Source organism: Entelurus aequoreus, linkage group LG03, assembly GCF_033978785.1.
Source record: "Entelurus aequoreus isolate RoL-2023_Sb linkage group LG03, RoL_Eaeq_v1.1, whole genome shotgun sequence".
NCBI classification, from domain to species: domain Eukaryota; kingdom Metazoa; phylum Chordata; class Actinopteri; order Syngnathiformes; family Syngnathidae; genus Entelurus; species Entelurus aequoreus.
This window is the reverse complement of record NC_084733.1, coordinates 87,606,622-87,627,271: the sequence shown is the minus strand read 5'-3', so window position 1 is coordinate 87,627,271 and position 20,650 is coordinate 87,606,622. Positions and strand designations below refer to the sequence as shown.

Genomic DNA, 20,650 nt, shown 5'->3' with positions numbered 1-20,650 from the left:
ATATCTCCTATTTTCTGAAAGAAAAAAAAGCTATAAATATATTAAAAAGGTGGAATTTTCATAAAAAATTCTAATTTCTCTTATTTTCTGAAAAAAATTCAACATTTCCCTTAATTTTTGGGGAAAAAATAAAAAATTACAACAGCGTGGCTTCGTAGTAAAAGAGTGCGGGTACTAGACTGGCCTGCCTGTAGTCCAGACCTGTCTTCCGTTGAAAATGTGTGAAGGCTAAAATATGAGAAGGGAGACTGTTGAACAACTTAAGCTGTACATCAAGCAAGAATGGGAAATAATTCCACTTCAAAAATGTGTCTCCTCAGTTCCCAAACCTTTACTGAGTGTTGTTAAAAAGGAAAGGCCATGAAACATTTTTTTTCCTGAAAAAAAAATAAAACATTTCCCTTCATTTTGGGGGAAAAAATAAAAAAGTTTCAGAAAAAACAAAAATGAACAAAATTACCTTATTTTTTGTATAAAAATTTAAATAAGGAATTTCCTTGAATTTAAGGGGGAAAAAAGAGCAATATCTTTTCTGGAAAAAAAACCTATAAATAAATAAAAAAGGCGGAATTTTTATTACAAATTACAATTTCTCTAATTTTCTGAAAAAAAACAAAACATTTCCCTCAATTTTTTTGGGGAAAAAAATAAAATAAAATAGCAATTTCTTCTATTTTCTGAAATAAAAATAAATTAAAAAGGCAGAATTTCTGCCATTTTCTGTAAAATGTACATTATTTTTAAATGCTGTTTCCAAATATTAAACTTTCAGTTTAGTGGTAAAAATAAAACTTTTTGGCATTAAATCTTAAGTTAATGACAAAAAAAAAAAAAGTTTACCAGTGTGAACATGAAATATCTTGTCTTTGCAGTCTATTGAATTGAATATAAGTTGAAAAGGATTTGCAAATCATTTTATTCTCTTTTTATTTACCATTTACACAACTTCACTGCTTTTGAGGTTTTGTAGAAATAAATAAATATGCCACGTGGTGAAGCCTCAATATTTAAAGCCGGACGTTTTATTTTTTAAAGTGGTCAAACACGAGGTCGTACGGCACGAAAAAAAGATTAAGGGGAATATTGTTCTAGCAAAGTTGTAAAAGGACGAGTGAAGAATAGCTACTTTATTTAATATAAAAGTGCTATTTTGTATTAAGCGTGAAAAGACAAAGTCTCCTCTCTCCGGCTGCCTCCATGTGTTGCAACAAGGTCACATGCCAACACAAACTGAATTTCAAACAGCTCCGAGGGGGCGGATAACCTAATTAGCGCTCACTTTTGTCCGGCCATTGTTGAGACGGGGTATCTCTCATTGTGTGGCCGGGTCTCCACGGCAACCGCGCTGAAAAAAAACCTCCCGGCCGATTGGGCCCGGTGGCTAACTTCCCTGCGTGTGCGTGTTGATGGGCGCTCACCAAAGCTGGGGGCGCTGTGGAGCGTCATGTCCCGGATGACTCTGGTCCCGAAGCAGGACCACATGAGCAGGAACTGTTGGGCCACCTTCTTCAGGCAGCCGGGCCTCTTCCCCGACACCTGGGAGGAGGAGAGGATTTCCATGAGAAAAGGCCATTAACCCTTCGGCCTGTGTTTGGGCTCCACCCTCTGGGAGCAGAGAACATGTCAACAAGTCAACTATTTCATTTGCCTTCCTATTGAGCCATTGTGTCCAGGGCGTTGCCGGGGCGACCGCATTTTACAAGCCCATAACGGGGCGCAAATGGGAAGTTTGTAGCCTCATTAAGTGGGAGGATGGCTGCCCGAGTGAGAGGAGAGCCAAGGCCAAGTCGCTGGCCTTTTTACGGCAAACATCACTTGACTTGTGTAGGTTCTGTCCACACCTGCCACAGTCTAGTTTGTATGTTTCCTCTCCTTTTCATTTAATCACTTTCCCAAATTGCTTAATTTCATTAAAAAAAAAAAAAAAAATTAAAAAATTTTTTTTTTAAAAGGGGCAATTTCCCTTACTTCCTGGAAAAATATAAAAATAAAAAAGCAAAGATGTCCCTCATTTTCTGAATACAATGACAATAAATAGAGGAATTTCCCTTATTTTCTGGAAAAAAAAGTAAAATAATTGTTTAAAAAAAAAATTTTTTTTAAAAGAATTTCCCTTAATTTATTTATTTTTTTGTTTCGGGGGGAGCAATTTCTTCTATTTCCTGAAATAAAAATTAAAAAAAAAAGGCAGAATTTCTCTCATTTTGTGTAATGTGTCCGTTATTTTTAAATGCTGTTTGAAAACATCAAACTTTCACTAATTTTTAAAATGGGGCAATTTCCCTTACTTCCTGGAAAAAATAAAAATAAAATGCAAAAATGTCCCTCATTTTCTGAATAAAATGACAATAAATAGAGGAATTTCCCTTATTTTTGGGAATAAAAAGTCCAAAAAAAAAAAGTTTCCCCTTTTTTTCTGAAAAAAAGAAAAAATTTCCCTTAATTTTTGTTTGAATTCCAAATTTCCCTTAGTTTCAGAAAAAACAAAAATAAGAAATTACCTTATTTTTTGTATAGAAATTTAAATAAGGAATTTCCTTGAATTCAAGGGGGAAAAAAGAGCAATATCTCCTATTTTCTGAAAAAAAAAAAAAAAAACTATAAATATTTTAAAAAGGTGGAATTTTTATAAAAAATGATAATTTGTCTTATTTTCTGAAAAAATTAAACATTTCCCTTAATTTTTTGGGGAAAAAATAAAATAGCAATTTCTTCTATTTACTGAAATAAAAATAAATAGAAAAAGGCTGAATTTCGCTCATTTTCTGTAAAAAGGCCGTTATTTTTAAATGCTGTTTGCAAACATCAAACTTTCATTAAAAAACATATTTAAAAAGAGGCAATTTCCCTTAATTCCTAGAAAAAATAAAAATAAAAAAGCAAAAATGTCCCTCATTTTCTGAATAAAATGACAATAAATAGAAGAATTTCCCTTATTTTCTGGAATAAAAAGTAATTTTTTTAAATTTCCCTTATTTTCTGAAAAAAGAAAGAATTTCCCTTAATTTTTGTTTCAATTCCAAATTTCCCTTAGTTTCAGAAAAAACAAAAATAAGAAATTACCTTATTTTTTGTATAGAAATTTAAATAAGGAATTTCCTTGAATTCAAGGGGGGGAAAAGAGCAATATCTCCTATTTTCTGAAAGAAAAAAAAACTATAAATATATATTTAAAAGGTGGAATTTTCATAAAAAATTATAATTTGTCTTATTTTCTGAAAAAAATTAAACATTTCCCTTCATTTTTGGGGAAAAAATAAAAAATAAAATAACAATTTCTTCTATTTTCTGGAATAAAAATATATAAAAAAAGACTGAATTTCGCTCATTTTCTGTAAAATGTCCGTTATTTTTAAATGCTGTTTGCAAACATCAAACTTTCATTAAAAAACATTTTTAAAAAGAGGCAATTTCCCTTAATCCTAGAAAAAATAAAAATAAAAAAGCAAAAATGTCCCTCATTTTCTGAATAAAATGACAATAAATAGAGGAATTTCCCTTATTTTCTGGAATAAAAAGTCAATTGTTTTAATTTCCCTTATTTTCTGAAAAAAGAAAGAATTTCCCTTAATTTTTGTTTCAATTCCAAATTTCCCTTAGTTTCAGAAAAAACAAAAATAAGAAATTACCTTATTTTTTGTATAGAAATTTAAATAAGGAATTTCCTTGAATTCAAGGGGGTGAAAAAGAGCAATATCTCCTATTTTCTGAAAGAAAAAAAAAACTAAATATATATTTAAAAGGTGGAATTTTCATAAAAAATTATAATTTGTCTCATTTTCTGAAAAAAATTAAACATTTCCCTTCAGTTTTGGGGAAAAAAAATAAAATAAAATAGCAATTTCTTCTATTTTCTGGAATAAAAATATATTAAAAAAGGCTGAATTTCGCTCATTTTCTGTAAAATGTCCGTTATTTTTAAATACTGTTTGCAAACATCAAACTTTCATTAAAAAAACATTTGAAAAAAAAGGCAATTTCCCTTACTTCCTAGGAAAAATAAAAATAAAAAAGCAAAAAAATGTCCCTTATTTTCTGAATAAAATGACAATAAATAGAGGAATTTCCCTTATTTTCTGGAATAAAAAGTCAATTTTTTAAATTTCCCTTATTTTCTGAAAAAAGAAAGAATTTCCCTTAATTTTTGTTTCAATTCCAAATTTCCCTTAGTTTCATAAAAAACAAAAATAAGAAATTACCTTATTTTTTGTATAGAAATTTAAATAAGGAATTTCCTTGAATTCAAGGGGGGAAAAAAGAGCAATATCTCCTATTTTCTGAAAGAAAGAAAAAAACTATAAATATTTGAAAAAGGTGGAATTTTCATAAAAAATTATAATTTGTCTTATTTTCTGAAAAAAATTTAATATTTCCCTTCATTTTTGGGGAAAAAAATAAAAAATAAAATAGCAATTTCTTCTATTTTCTGGAAAAAAATATATAAAAAAAGGCTGAATTTTGCTCATTTTCTGTAAAATGTCCGTTATTTTTAAATGCTGTTTGCAAACATCAAACTTTCATTGAAAAACATTTTTAAAAAGAGGCAATTTCCCTTACTTCCTAGAAAAAATAAAAATAAAAAAGCAAAAATGTCCCTCATTTTCTGAATAAAATGACAATAAATAGAGGAATTTCCCTTATTTTCTGGAATAAAAAGTCCATTTTTTAAATTTCCCTTATTTTCTGAAAAAAGAAAGAATTTCCCTTAATTTTTGTTTCAATTCCAAATTTCCCTTAGTTTCATAAAAAACAAAAATAAGAAATTACCTTATTTTTTGTATAGAAATTTAAATAAGGAATTTCCTTGAATTCAAGGGGGGAAAAAAGAGCAATATCTCCTATTTTCTGAAAGAAAAAAAAACTATAAATATATATTTAAAAGGTGGAATTTTCATAAAAAATTATAATTTGTCTTATTTTCTGAAAAAAATTAAACATTTCCCTTCATTTTTGGGGAAAAAATAAAAATAAAATAGCAATTTCTTCTATTTTCTGGAATAAAAATATATTAAAAAAGGCTGAGTTTCGCTCATTTTCTGTAAAATGTCCGTTATTTTTAAATGGTGTTTGCAAACATCAAACTTTCATTAAAAACACATTTTTAAAAAGAGGCAATTTCCCTTACTTCCTAGAAAAAATAAAAATAAAAAAGCAAAAATGTCCCTCATTTTCTGAATAAAATGACAATAAATAGAGGAATTTCCCTTATTTTCTGGAATAAAAAGTCAATTTTTTAATTTCCCTTATTTTCTGAAATAAGAAAGAATTTCCCTTAATTTTTGTTTCAATTCCAAATTTCCCTTAGTTTCATAAAAAACAAAAATAAGAAATTACCTTATTTTTTGTATAGAAATTTAAATAAGGAATTTCCTTGAATTCAAGGGGGGAAAAAAGAGCAATATCTCCTATTTTCTGAAAGAAAAAAAAAACTATAAATATATATTTCAAAGGTGGAATTTTCATAAAAAATTATAATTTGTCTTGTTTTCTGAACAAAATTAAACATTTCCCTTCATTTTTGGGGAAAAAAAATAAAATAAAATAGCAATTTCTTCTATTTTCTGGAATAAAAAAATATAAAAAAAGGCTGAATTTCGCTCATTTTCTGTAAAATGTCCGTTATTTTTAAATGCTGTTTGCAAACATCAAACTTTCATTAAAAAACATTTTTAAAAAGAGGCAATTTCCCTTAATTCCTAGAAAAAATAAAAATAAAAAAGCAAAAATGTCCTTCATTTTCTGAATAAAATGACAATAAATAGAGGAATTTCCTTTATTTTCTGGAATAAAAAGTCACTTTTTTTTTTTCCCCTTTATTTTTTGAAAAAAATAAAGAATTTCCCCTAATTTTGGGGGAAAATATAAATTAAAAATGAGCAATTTCTCTTATTTTCTGAAACAAAAATATATAAAAAAGGCGGAATTTCTCTTATTTTCTGTTAAATGTCTGTTATTTTTAAATGCTGTTTCCAAATATCAAACTTTTACTAAAAAACATTTTCGAAAAGAGGGAATTTTCCTTATTTAAAAAAAAAAAAAAAAAGTAAATAAAAAATTAGAATTTCTTTTGTTTTCTGAAAAAAAAAGACATAATTTCCCTTAATTGTGGGAAAAAAAAGAAAAATATACATACAGGTATAATAAGGGAAATTCTTCATTAAAAAAAAAATATTCAGGAAAATAGGGAAATTATTCCTTAATTTCAGAAAATACGTGACTTTCTGAATTTCCTCTTTTTTTCAGAAAATAAGGGGATTTTTTAATGAAAGTTTGATATTTGTAAACAACATTTAAAAATAACGGCAATTCAACAGAACAAAAAAAAAAAGATAAATTCCGCCTTTTTTATTTATTTATAGTTTTTTCAGAAAATTCTTCATTTTTTGTTTGACTTTTTTTCGTTATCAATCCCGTTTTTTTCCATCACTTTAATCCAAAACGGTAACACTAACCGATTTTACAGTCTATTGTTCCGTCCTTCCTTGTATATTTATTCTTGTCATGTACGCTGAGGTGAAGAAGAACCTGACCACCACAAATAGTCTAAGTTGGAAATGGATGCGAGGGTCTGACCTTGACGACACAGCGGTCCACCATGGAGTCCAGCCACTCGATGTAGGCTTCAATGGGCGACTGCTCCTCTAGGAGGCGATCAAACTCCTGGTACACTGAGACAGAAGAGGTGCCGTTAGAATGGACCGTCCATCCATCTTCTTTCGCTTATCCCAAGTCAGGTCGCGGGGGCAGCAGCCTAAGCAGAGAAGCTCAGACTTCCAGGGGATCCCGAGGCGTCCCCAGGACACATTGGGGAGACAACGTCTCTTCTGGGTCTTCGGACGTGCCCTAAACACCTCCCCAGGAAGGTGTCTCCTAAACCAGACCACCTCACCTCCTCTAGAAGGGACTGACAGCAACAAGACAAAGACACTCACAGTGGATGATGAGCTGCCGGTGATCCTCTTGCGAGTCTTCCATGGTGTAGAGCGTCTGTTTGGTGATGCTGTTCAGGTCCACGTTCCTCCAGTCCTCCAACATCTGGAAGGTGATGTCGGCGCTGTTTATCACTGTCCGCGACGCCTGAGGACACGGACATTGTTATCATCACCACATTATCTGCAAGTTGTGTTTGCTACCAGCTCCTAGTCTACGATCTGACTCCCTCGGATGGCCTTGACGCTCCAACAACAGGAGCAGGCTGTTCTGAAAACATCCCCCGAGGACACCTCAACGATGGACGCTTTTGACCTCCCTCCCTCCTCAACGACACCCGGAGTCCAACTTTTGCTTGCACGCAGAACGGCCCCAGGCCTATGAACATGAACACTACATCAACACACCCAAGACAATGGGCATATACACCCCCATCCCCACGCCTTCACCACCGCTTGATTCCCCTTCGGGGTGATGGACGGCTGGCAGCGCTTCATAGCAGCAGTTGACCTCCAGGAAATAAAAATAAATAAAAAATGGCAGAATTTCTGTCATTATCTGTAAAATGTACGTTATTTTTAAATGCTGTTTTCAAATATCAAACTTTCATTAAAAAAAAACATTTTTGAAAAAGGGGAATTACCCCCTATTTTCTGAAAAAAAAGAGGAAATCCCAAATTTCCCTTAGTTTCAGGGGGAAAAAAATGAAGAAATTACCTTATTTTTTGTATAAAAAATTAAATAAGGAATTTCCTTGAATTTAAGGGGAAAAGAAGAGCATTATCTCCTATTTTCTGGAAAAAAAACCTATAAATTAAAAAGGTGGAATTTTCATAAAAAAATAGAATTTCTCTTATTTTCTGAAAAACAACAACCATTTCCCTTAATTTTGGGGACATTTTCTTTAAAAATAAAATCGCAATTTCTTCTATTTTCTGAAATAAAAAAAATTAAAAAATGGCAGAATTTTTGTAATTTTCTGTAAAATGTCCATTATTTTTTAAATACTACTTCCAAATATCAAACTTTCATTAAAAAACATTTTTAAAAAGGGGCAATCTCCCTTACTTCCTGGAAAAAATTTAAATAAAAAAAGCAAGAATTTCCTTAATTTTCTGAATAAAATGACAATACATAGAGGAATTTCCCTTATTTTCTGGAATAAGAAGTCCAATTTTATTTATTTTTTTCCCTTATTTTCTGTAAAAATAAAAATAAAAATCCCTTAATTTGGAGGGGGGGGGGACCAATTTCTTCTATTTTCTGAAATAAAAATAAATAAAAATGGCAGAATTTCTCAAATTTTCTGTAAAATGTCAGTTATTTTTAAAGGCTGTTTCCAAGTATCAAACTTTCATTAAAAACATTTTTGAAAAGAGGAAATTTCCCCTATTTTCTGAATACAATGACAATACATAAAGAAGAATTTCCCTTATTTTCTGGAAGAAAAAGTAAAATAAAAAATTTGAGTTTCCCATATTTTCTGAAAAAAAAATAATAATAATTTTGGGAAAAATAAAAATAAAAAATGAGCAATTTGTCCTATTTTCTGAAATAAAAATATATAAAAAAAGGCGAACTTCTCTTAATTTCGGTTAAATGTCCGTTATTTTTTAAATACTGTTTCCAAATATCAAACTTTCATTAAAAAACATTTTTAAAAAGAGGCAATCTCCCTTACTTCGTGGAAAAAATTAAAATAAAAAAAGCAAGAATTTCCCTAATTTTCTGAATAAAATGACAATACATAGAGGAATTTCCCTTATTTTCTGGAATAAGAAGTCAAATTGTATTTATTTTTTTCCCTTATTTTCTGGAGAAGAAAAAAAAATCTGGAGGGGGTGGGGGGGCAATTTCTTCTATTTTCTGAAATAAAAATAGATAAAAATGGCAGAATTTCTCTAATTTTCTGTAAAATGTCAGTTATTTTTAAAGGCTGTTTCCAAATATCAAACTTTCATTAAAACATTTTTTGAAAAGGGGAAATTTCCTCTATTTTCTGAATACAATGGCAATACATAAAGAAGAATTTCCCTTATTTTCTGGAAAAAAAAGTAAAATTAAAGCTGCAAGCAGCGATGGACGGGACCGACTTTGAGGGCTCATAAAATCCAAACCGTAGCAGTAATTAAAACTCTTTCATCAACTTTTAATCAGAAGGGTTCAATCTCTCTCCTGTGCTAATTTGAAGCCGACACGACAAACGCGCTCAGAGGAGATAATGTTTGAAAAAAGGTGACTGTTTTTACTCAACTTTTGTTTTGAAGGGGGAATTGCAAACTTCCTGTTGATTTTTGCTGGGGGTTGTCAGTGTATGAAATATAGGTCTAAGTGAAACCTACATAGAGGTTTTTGTTTCATGTCTCTACGACATTCCTACTGGGAGTTAGAGGCAGTTTTGTCTGTGTTTTCTTCCTAGGGGGCGCTAGAGCGCAATTTTGAGTTTTGGGGTTTGATTTTTTGATTAGATCGCAATTTTTGCCAGTCCTGATGTGGGTGTCCGATTTGGTGAGTTTTGAAGCATGTTAAGGGGGTCAAATTACAGCTCAAAGAGGCTGTGGAATAATAATAAAACGCTAGAAATACAATAGGGTACTCTGTCCGAAAGGGACATCGGTCCCTAATAAAAAATGTGAATTTCCCATATTTTCTGAAAAAAAGAAATTTCCCTTAATTTTGGGGAAAATAAAAACAAAAAATTAGCAATTTGTCTTATTTTCTGAAATAAAAATATAGAAAAAAGGCGAACTTCTCTTAATTTCGGTTAAATGTCCGTTATTTTCTAAATACTGTTTCCAAATGTCAAACTTTCATTAAAAACATTTTGAAAAGGGGGAATTTCCCTTATTTTCTGAAAAAAAAGTAAACTAAAAAAATTTGAATTCCCCTTATTTTCTGGAGGAAAAAAAAGAAGTAATTTCTCTTAATTTTGGGGGAAAATAAAAATAAAAATGAGCAATTTCTTTTATTTTCTGTAACATCAACCCCCTCCCCTCTATTGCGAGTTGTCGTGATTAAATGTAACGTGTTTATGTGTGCATGGCATGGAGGTTTTTCCCCACTCCAGACTAGGCCCCCTTCGGGTTTGTGCTGAAACATAGTTTGGTTGTACTCGTTGCAATGACAATAATTATCTATCCTAGCAGTGTTTCCCATAAACTGCCAAGATACCTGTGGCGGTGGGGGCGTGGCTATGGGCGTGGTCACCATGACATCATCGAGTAAATTGCATGATTTACTACAATGATTTGATTTTCTCTAAAAAGGCTCAAAAAATGTATACTTACTAATTAATAATAACAGTTTTGTTTTAAACGTCCATCCATTTTACAATATAATTACAACACTTTATGTACATATTTATATACAGATTTGAACAATAAGTTATTCACTGAAATATATTTATTATTTATGGTTCTTACAAAAAATATATCTTATAAAATATAAAAGCTAAAATGTCTCATAAAGCTCTGCCCCTTTAATTAGTGCATACTAAATAATTTAACTTTAGCCTACTACTACAACCATATTATTTACCAGCAACATAAAGTGAAACAGAGGCAGAGGTGTCCTGCCACAGTCAGTAACAAATAGAAAACAGTAGTGGTGGTAGATAGACACAAAGCTTCATCAAACATCTGATCCACTGAACAAAGAGCTCCAAAAATCTTGAACTTTAGACTGCCATCAGTTTTACTCCCTACACTTAACCATGTGTTTCCTACTTTGCACCCTTTGTTATATACACATGTTGTGTTTCTAATATAAATACATTTAATAAAGTCAAATACAAATAAGGCAACAAGAGAAGTATCCTACACTTCTCTTTTGTAAAGTAAATCTGAACAGCCGATATGGGCATCTACATCAACTATATGATTTGCCTGAGAAGCTGGACAGGACAAAAAAATAAAAAAAATAAAAAATAAATTTAAAAAAATTGTGGCGGATTTACTTCTTTCGTGGCGGCAAATAAATGAATGTGTGGGAAACCCTGCCTAGAGTTTTTAATTAAACAACTCTCACCTGACACAGATGGTTTAATGACGTCTGCCGCTTGAGAATCTGTGAGAACCTCCTGGACACTGCCCAAAAAAAACCAAAAAAAAAAAAAACCACACACATCTAAAAAGTCTATTTTTTTTACAAAGTTTTACAGTTCACGTTTAGGTCAAGATGACGACTTACGCTCAAATTTGATGTTCCTCAGGTTCTCCGGCAGGTCGTGAAGTGCGATTTTGAGCCACTCTTCCAATTGTTTGGCAAATTTTCGGATGACCTGCGTCAAACTGTGTGGATAAAAAAAAAGAATTCTGACCACCAACATCATTACACAAACCCTTAAAAAGCAGTGAAGTTGTCACATTGTGTAAATGGTAAATAAAAACAGAATACAAAGATTTGCAAATCCTTTTCAACTTATATTCAATTGAATAGACTGACATATTTCATGTTTACACTGGAAAACTTTATTTTTTTTGCAAATATTAGCTCATTTTGGAATAAAAAAGCTGGCACGAGTGGCAAAAAAGACTGAGAAAGTTGGGGGAATGCTTATCAAACACTTATTTGGAACATCCCACAGGTGAACAGGCTAATTGGGAACAGGTGGGTGCCATGATTGGGTATAAAAGCAGCTTCCATGAAATCCTCAGTCATTCACAAACAAGGACGGGGCGAGGGTCACCACTTTGTCAACAAATGCCTGAGCAATTTGTTTAGGAACAACATTTCTCAACCAGCTATTGCAAGGAATTTAGGGATTTCACCATCCACAGTCTGTAATATCATCAAAAAGTTCAGAGAATCTGGAGAAATCACTGCACGTAAGCGACGATATTACGGACCTTGGATCCCTCAGGCGGTATTGCATCAAAAAGTGACATCAGTGTGTAAAGGATATCACCACATGGGCTCAGGAACACTTCAGAAAACCACTGTCAGTAACTACAGTTGGTCGCTACATCTGTAAGTGCGAGTTAAAACTCTACTATGCAAAGCCAAAGCCATTTATCAACAACACCCGGAAACGCCGCCGGCTTCGCTGGGCCCGAGCTCATCTAAGATGGACTGATGTAAAGTGGAAAAGTGTGCATGGAGGGGCAGAGTGTTCCAGAGCTTAGGCCCCTGTCTCCCCTGGTTTTAAGTCTGGTCCTGGGCACCACGAGCTGGAGCTGGCTCTCTGACCTCAGGAGTGTGAACTTGGATGAGGTTCCGAGATATAATGAGGTGCCAGTCCATGCAAAGCTTTAAAAGCGAAAAACAAGATTTTAAAATCAATTCTAAAATGAACAGGGAGCCAGTGCAAAGTCTCAAGAATTGGGGTTATGTGCTCGCGTACTATACTAATACCGGTATACTGTATATATAATATGTAAATATTACTACCACTCATCTTTGCGTCCTGACGAGTGCACCGCGGGCCACGCCCACAGGCGCACTCTCTCCGCTGCGGGCGTGCCTCCTCGCGCCTGCAGACAATCTGCAATCTTCGCACCTGCCCGTGATGAGCGAGCTGCCTGCATAAGCCGGCACAACCTGCCATCCCGTGCCGGAATTTTAACCTTCTGTTCGCGTACAGTAAGCCACGTCCTGCTTGATGCAATCCAGCTCTCTTTGTGTTTGCCCCCTTCCGTGTTTTCTTGTGTCGTCCTCGCAGTACCCTCCGTCGCCTGGAAAGTGAGCTATGCGTCTCACTTTTCCCTGGATCTCCCTCTGGACTCTGACTGCCTCCCTCGATCCTTGACTTCCCCCGCTTTGGACTCGGACCTGTAGACTTCTCTCTCCCCTGGACTTCCTCGTCTCTCGTTCAACGTTTACGGTAACACTCAACAGCTAATCTACACACATAGTCTTACACCATACACATTCTTGGATTTTGTCACACTCCATTTCCTTAGTTAGTATATTTAGTATTGTTTGATTATTATATACTGTATACATACAGTATACCGTATTTTCCGCACTATAAGGCGCACCTAAAAACCTCAAATTTTCTCAAAAGCTGACAGTGCGCCTTATAATCCGGTGCGCCTTATATATGGACCAATATTGAGCCACAACAGGTCTCGCAACTACAGGATGCATAACGTAACCCCAGCCTCTACTGTAGCGTCTATTCTATGCGCCTTATAAAGCGGTGCGCCTTATCTTTGAACAATGTTTTAAAATAGGCCATTCATTGAAGTTTCGCCTTATAATCCGGTGCGCCTTATAGTGCGGAAATTACGGTATATATATTATTATATATATAATAAAATACTTAGAGCTATACTGCCCCCTGGTGTCTGTGTCGTCATCTCCCCTTAGTCAAACATAACAATTACATGTATGTTATATTTTATATTGCTACTATGGTACATTTTTCATCTGCTTTATACCTGCATTATAATTTCCATCCTTACCCTTTCCATCCTTTGTACCTGAGGTACCGTGTGGAACAACTTCCCTAGTGGATCATTAAAAAGTTTGTCTAATTGTGGGGTTCCTACTAGATGGCTTTTTGGGAGTAGCGAGGGGTGTACATATTTGGAAACAACATTTAAAAATAAAGGAAATTCCGCCTTTTTTATTTTTTTAGAAAATAGGACAAATTGCTCTTTTTTTATTTTCCCCTAAATTAAGGTAAATTCCTTCTTTTTGCAGAAAATAAAAATAATCCCTCTTTTGAGTTGTATTTTTCTTCAGAAAATAAGGAAAACGCCCATTTTATATTTTTCTTCAGAAAATAAGGCAAATTCTTAATTGTTAGTTTTCATTTTTTTCAGGAAAATAGGGAAATTCTTCCTTAATTATTATTATTTTTTTCACATAATAAGGGAAATTCCACTTTTTCAAAAATGTTTTTTAATGAAAGTTTGATATTTCATCAATCAATCAATCAATCAATCAATCAAAGTTTATTTATACAGCCCTAAATCACGAGTGTCTCAAAGGGCTGCACAAGCCACAACGACATCCTCAGATCCCACATCATTTGGAAACATTTAAAAATAACGGACATTCAACAGAAAATAAGAGAAATTCTGCCTTTTTTATTTATTTGTGTTTTTTTCTTCTTCAAAAAATAGGAGACATTGTTTTTTTATTTATTTTTATTTTTCCCTTGAAATAAGGGAAACTCCTTTTTTTTGTTTTTTTCTTCAGAAAATAAGGGAAATGCCTATTTTATATTTCCTAAAGAAATTCTTCATTATTTTTTTTAACTTTTTTTTTCAGAAAATAAGGGGAATTTCGGAATTTCCTCTTTTTTTCAGAAAATAAGGGGAAAAACGTCTAATGAAAGTTTGATATTTGTAAACAACATTTAAAAATAACGGACATTCAACAGAAAATAAGAGAAATTCTTCCTTTTTTATTTATTTGCGTTTAAAAAAAAAAAAAAAAAAAGAGATATTGTTTTTTTTGTGTCCCCCCCCCCTAAATTAAGGGAAACTCCTTTTTTCTTTTTTTTCTTCAAAAAATAAGGGAAATGCCTATTTTATATTTTCTACAGTAATTCTTCCTTTTTTTTTTTAACTTTTTTTTTTCTCCAAGGAAAATAGGGAAAGTCTTCCTTAAAAATTTTTTCAGAAAATAAGGGGAATTTCCTCTTTTTTTCACAAAATAAGGAGAATCCCCCTTCTTCAAAAATGTTTAATGAAAGTTTGATATTTGGAAACAACATTTAAAAATAACGGAAATTCCGCCTATTTTATTTGTGTTTTCCCCCCCAAAAAATAGGAGAAATTTCTCTTTTTTAATTTTCCCCTAAATTAAGGTAAATTCCTTCTTTTTGCAGAAAATAAAATTAATTCCTCTTTTGAGTTGTATTTTTCTTCAGAAAATAAGGAAAACGGCCATTTTATATTTTTCTTCAGAAAATACGGAAAATTCTTCATTTTTTGTTTTCATTTTTTTCAGGAAAATAGGGAAATTCTTCCTTAATTTTTATTGTTTTTCAGAAAATAAGGGAATTCCACTTTTTTTACAAAATAAGGAGAATTTTGATATTTTATCAATCAATCAATCAAAGTGTCTCAAAGGGCTGCACAAGCCACAACGACATCCTCGGCTCAGATCCCACATAATTTGGAAACAACATTTAAAAATAACGGACATTCAACAGAAAATAAGAGAAATTCTGCCTTTTTCATTTATTTGTGTTTTTTTTTTCTTTAAAAAATAGGAGATATTTTTATTTTATTTTTTAAAAGTTTTCCCCTAATTAAGGGAAACTCCTTTTTTTTTTGTTTTTTCTTCAGAAAATAAGGGAAATGCCTATTTTATATTTCCTACAGAAATTCTTCATTATTTTTTTTAACTTTTTTTTCAGGAAAATAGGGAAAGTCTTCCTGAATTTTTTTTTCAGAAAATAAGGGGAATTTCGGAATTTCCTCTTTTTTTCCAGAAAATAAGGGGAATTTCCTCTTTTTTTCACAAAATAAGGGGAATCCCCCTTTTTCAAAAACGTTTAATGAAAGTTTGATATTTGGAAACAACATTTAAAAATAACGGACATTCAACAGAAAATAAGAGAAATTTTGCCTTTTTTATTTATTTGCGTTTAAAAAAAAAAAAAAAAAAAGGAGATATTGTTTTTCTTGTGTTCCCCCCCCCCTAAATTAAGGGAAACTCCTTTTTTCTTTTTTTTTCTTCAAAAAATAAGGGAAATGCCTATTTTATATTTTTTACAGAAATTCTTCCTTTTTTTTTTTTTTACCTTTTTTTTTTCTCCAAGGAAAATAGGGAAAGTCTTCCTTAATTTTTTTTTCAGAAAATAAGGGGAATTTCCTCTTTTTTTCACAAAATGAGGAGAATCCCCCGTCTTCAAAAATGTTTAATGAAAGTTTGATACTTGGAAACAACATAAAAAAAACCCGGAAATTCCGCCCATTTTATTTGTGTTCCCCCCCCCCCAGAAAAAAGGAGAAATTTCTCTTTTTTTATTTTCCCCTAAATTAAGGTAAATTCCTTCTTTTTGCAGAAAATAAAATTAATTCCTCTTTTGAATTGTATTTTTCTTCAGAAAATAAGGGGAATTTCCTCTTTTTTTCACAAAATAAGGAGAATCCCCCTTTTTCAAAAATGTTTAATGAAAGTTTGATATTTGGAAACAACATTTAAAAATAATGGAAATTCCACCTATTTTATTTGTGTTTTTTCCCCAGAAAATAGGAGACATGTATCTTTTTTTATTTTCCCCTAAATTAAGGTAAATTCCTTCTTTTTGCAGAAAATAAAATTAATTCCTCTTTTGAGTTGTATTTTTCTTCAGAAAATAAGGAAAACGCCCATTTTATATTTTTCTTCAGAAAATACGGCAAATTCTTCATTTTTTGTTTTCATTTTTTTCAGGAAAATAGGAAAATTCTTCCTTAATTTTTTATTGTTTTTCAGAAAATAAGGGAATTCCACTTTTTTTTCACAAAATAAGGAGAATTTTGATATTTCATCAATCAATCAAAGTGTCTCAAAGGGCTGCACAAGCTACAACGACATCCTCGGCTCAGATCCCACATCATTTGGAAACAACATTTAAAAATAACGGACATTCAACAGCAAATAAGAGAAATTCTGCCTTTTTCATTTATTTGTGGTTTTTCTTTCTTTAAAAAATAGGAGATATTTTTATTTAATTTTTTAAAATGTTTCCCCTAATTAAGGGAAACTCCTTTTATTAGTTTTTTTCTTCAGAAAATAAGGGAAATGCCTATTTTATATTTTCTACAGAAATTCTTCTTTTTTTTTTAACTTTTTTTTTTTCCAGGAAAATAGGGAAAGTCTTCCTTAATTTTTTTCCCAGAAAATAAGGGGAATCCCCCTTTTTCAAAAATGTTTAATGAAAGTTTGATATTTGGAAACAACATTTAAAAATAACGGAAATTCCGCCTATTTTATTTGTGTTTTTCCCCCCTGAAAATAGGAGAAATTGCTCTTTTTTTATTTTCCCCTAAATTAAGGTAAATTCCTTCTTTTTGCAGAAAATACAATTAATTCCTCTTTTGAGTTGTATTTTTCTTCAGAAAATAAGGGGAAACGCCCATTTTATATTTTTTTTCAGAAAATAAGGCAAATTCTTCATTTTTTGTTTTCATTTTTTTCAGGAAAATAGGGAAATTCTTCCTTAATTTTTATTTTTTTTCAGAAAATAAGGGGAATCCCCCTTTTTCAAAAATGTTTAATGAAAGTTTGATATTTGGAAAGAACATTTAAAAATAACGGAAATCCCGCCTATTTTATTTGTGTTTTCCCCCCCAGAAAATAGGAGAAATTGCTCTTTTTTTATTTTCCCCTAAATTAAGGTAAATTGCTTCTTTTTGCAGAAAAAAAAATTAATTCCTCTTTTGAGTTGTATTTTTCTTCAGAGAATAAGGAAAACGGCCATTTTATATTTTTCTTCAGAAAATAAGGCAAATTCTTCATTTTTTGTTTTAATTTTTTTCAGGAAAATAGGGAAATTCTTCCTTAATTATAATTTTTTTTTCAGAAAATAAGAGAAATTCTGCCTTTTTTATTTATTTGTGGGTTTTTTTTCTTCAAAAAATAGGAGATAGTTTTTTGTTTTTTCCCCCCTAAATTAAGGGAAACTCCTTTTTTTTTGTTTTTTCTTCAGAAAATAAGGGAAATGCCCATTTTATATTTTCTACAGAAATTCATAATTTAAAAAATAAATAAAAATTTCCCCAGGAAAATAGGGAAAGTCTTCCTTAATTTTTTTCCCAGAAAATAAGGGGAGTCCCCCTTTTTCAAAAATGTTTGATGAAAGTTTGATATTTGAAAACAACATTTAAAAATAACGGAAATTCTGCCTATTTTATTTGTGTTTTTCCCCCCCCAGAAAATAGGAGAAATTTCTCTTTTTTTATTTTCCCCTAAATTAAGGTAAATTCCTTCTTTTTGCAGAAAATAAAATTAATTTCTCTTTTGAGTAGTATTTTTCTTCAGAAAATAAGGGGAAACGCCCATTTTATATTTTTCTTCAGAAAATAGAAAATTCTTCATTTTTTGTTTTCATTTTTTTTCAGGAAAATAGGGAAATTCTTCCTTAATTATTTCTTTTTTTCAGAAAATAAGAGAAATTCTGCCTTTTTTATTTATTTGTGTTTTTTTTTGTTTTTTTTCTTCAAAAAATAGGAGATAGTTTTTTGTTTTTCCCCCCCTAAATTAAGGGAAACTCCTTTTTTTTTGTTTTTTCTTCAGAAAATAAGGGAAATGCCTATTTTATATTTTCTACAGAAATTCTTCATTTTTTTTAAACTTTTTTTTTCTTTCAGGAAAATAGGGAAAGTCTTCCTTAATTTATTTTTCAGAAAATAAGGGGAATCCCCCTTTTTCAAAAATGTTTGATGAAAGTTTGATATTTGGAAACAACATTTAAAAATAACGGAAATTCCGCCTATTTTAATTGTGTTTTCCCCCCCCAGAAAATAGGAGAAATTGCTCTTTTTTTATTTTCCCCTAAATTAAGGTAAATTCCTTCTTTTTGCAGAAAATACAATTAATTCCTCTTTTGAGTTGTATTTTTTTTCAGAAAATAAGGGAAACGCCCATTTTATATTTTTCTTCAGAAAATAAGGCAAATTCTTCATTTTTTGTTTTCATTTTTTTCAGGAAAATAGGGAAAGTCTTCCTTAATTTTTTTCCCAGAAAATAAAGGGAATCCCCCTTTTTCAAAAATGTTTAATGAAAGTTTGATATTTGGAAACAACATTTAAAAATAACGGAAATTCCGCCTATTTTATTTGTGTTTTTCCCCCCCAGAAAATAAGAGAAATTTCTCTTTTTTTATTTTCCCCTAAATTAAGGTAAATTCCTTCTTTTTGCAGAAAAAAAAAAAAATTCTTCTTTTGAGTTGTATTTTTCTTCAGAGAATAAGGAAAACGCCCATTTTATATTTTTCTTCAGAAAATAGAAAATTCTTCATTTTTTGTTTTCATTTTTTTTCAGGAAAATAGGGAAATTCTTCCTTAATTATTTCTTTTTTTCAGAAAACAAGAGAAATTCTGCCTTTTTTGTTTATTTGTGTTTTTTTTTAAATTTTTTAAATAGGACATAGTTTTTTGTTTTTTTCTCCCCTAAATAAAGGGAAACTCCTTTTTTATGGTACATTTTTCGTCTACTTTATACCTACATTATCATTTCCATCCTTTGTACCTGAGCTACCGTGTGGAACAATTTCCCTCGTGGATCATTAAAAAGTTTGTCTAATTGCGGGGGGTTCCTACCTATCGGGCAGCGCTTGGAGGACGGTGGGCATGAGCACCCCGGAGATGGCCTTGTAGAGGATGGAGTCGCACACGCCCACGATGTTGACCACGGTGTGGGAGCTGAGCACGGGGAGCATGTGGGGCGGCATGCCTTGCCAGAAGTGTAGCAGGAAGCTTTGGACCTGCGCACACATTAAGACTGAGTTATAGCGAGATGTCGGGCTTCGGCGGCTTAAAAACAAAAAGCCTCGCCTCGTCAAAGTTGGCTCGGATGACGGTGTCCAGTATCCTCTGGCAGTGAGTTCTGTACATCATGATGAAGGTTGACACCTGTGGGCCACAAGGAGGTATTGACTGCTCCCCATAAAGGAAAGGTGTTAGCAACAACAAGAGTGTAAATCCAGCAGCGAGCATGGGAAACGGCCAAATTCATGTTCCGGGCTTTAGAGATCACAAACCACTCCAAATCACCCTCCCCCCCCCCCGTGTGTTAAAAGGCGGACACGGCCTTTGTCCGCCACGGCCAGGTCTTATTATCTCCCCCCGGAAGATTAAGAGTCGGCGTATAAATCCTCCCAGGTCTTTACTCTTCAGATGCAAGGGAGGAACATTTGTGCTGTTTACCCTCTCCTCTGGCAGGCTGGCGGGCAAATGGAGGTCTTTGACATTTGGGAACTCTGGCAGCAGCGTCCCCAGCTTGGAGCGCGGTGAATACGCCACTGTCTGCTTGGTGACCTCCTTCTTGCCCGCCTCGTTCACCCATGCCGCGCCCTTCTTGGAGTACATCACGTCGTAGTACTGCGACGACTCCTTCACCGCGATGCCGTAGTAGTGGTACCTGCGGGCACACCTTTTTAGTCAACCTTTTGCACATTTTACTTCCTTTTTATTGCCGTATTATTGATATTATTTACAAACCCCGTTTCCATATGAGTTGGGAAATTCTGCTAAATGTAAATATAAACGGAATACAATAATTTGCAAATCCTTTTCAAGCCATATTCAATTGAATGTACTACAAAAACAACATATTTGATGTTCAAACTCATAAACATTTTTTTTTTTTTGCAAATAATAATTAACTTAGAATTTCATGGCTCCAAAGTAGTTGGGAAAGGGCATGTTCACCACTGTGTTACATGGCCTTTCCTTTTAACAACACTCAGTAAAGGTTTGGGAACTGAGGAGACACATTTTTGAAGTGGAATTATTTCCCATTCTTGCTTGATGTACAGCTTAAGTTGTTCAACAGTCTCCCTTCTCATATTGTAGCCTTCATAATGCACCAATGGGAGACAGGTCTGGACTACAGGCAGGCCAGTCTAGTACCCGCACTCTTTTACTACGAAGCCACGTTGATGTAACACCTGGCTTGGCATTGTCTCACTGAAATAAGCAGGGGCGTCCATGGTAACGTTGCTTGGATGGCAACATATGTTGCTCCAAAACCTGTATGTACCTTTCAACATTAATGGTGCCTTCACAGATGTGTAAGTTACCCACGTCTTGGGCCCTAATACACCCCCATACCA

General features: G+C 32.5%; 1 protein-coding gene across 1 annotated transcript in view; it reads right to left on the bottom strand.

Annotated features, from left to right (window-relative positions):
- rfx4 (regulatory factor X, 4) overlaps positions 1-20,650 on the bottom strand; it is a 110,592-nt gene that overhangs the window by 38,651 nt on the left and 51,291 nt on the right. The window contains exons 7-14 of the mRNA XM_062040744.1: positions 19,743-19,956; positions 19,371-19,448; positions 19,137-19,300; positions 11,119-11,219; positions 10,957-11,015; positions 6,933-7,077; positions 6,574-6,668; positions 1,419-1,536 (exon numbers count right to left, since the gene is read on the bottom strand). Coding sequence (XP_061896728.1) covers positions 1,419-1,536; positions 6,574-6,668; positions 6,933-7,077; positions 10,957-11,015; positions 11,119-11,219; positions 19,137-19,300; positions 19,371-19,448; positions 19,743-19,956 — 974 coding nt within the window. The remainder of the gene's footprint in view (positions 1-1,418; positions 1,537-6,573; positions 6,669-6,932; positions 7,078-10,956; positions 11,016-11,118; positions 11,220-19,136; positions 19,301-19,370; positions 19,449-19,742; positions 19,957-20,650) is intronic.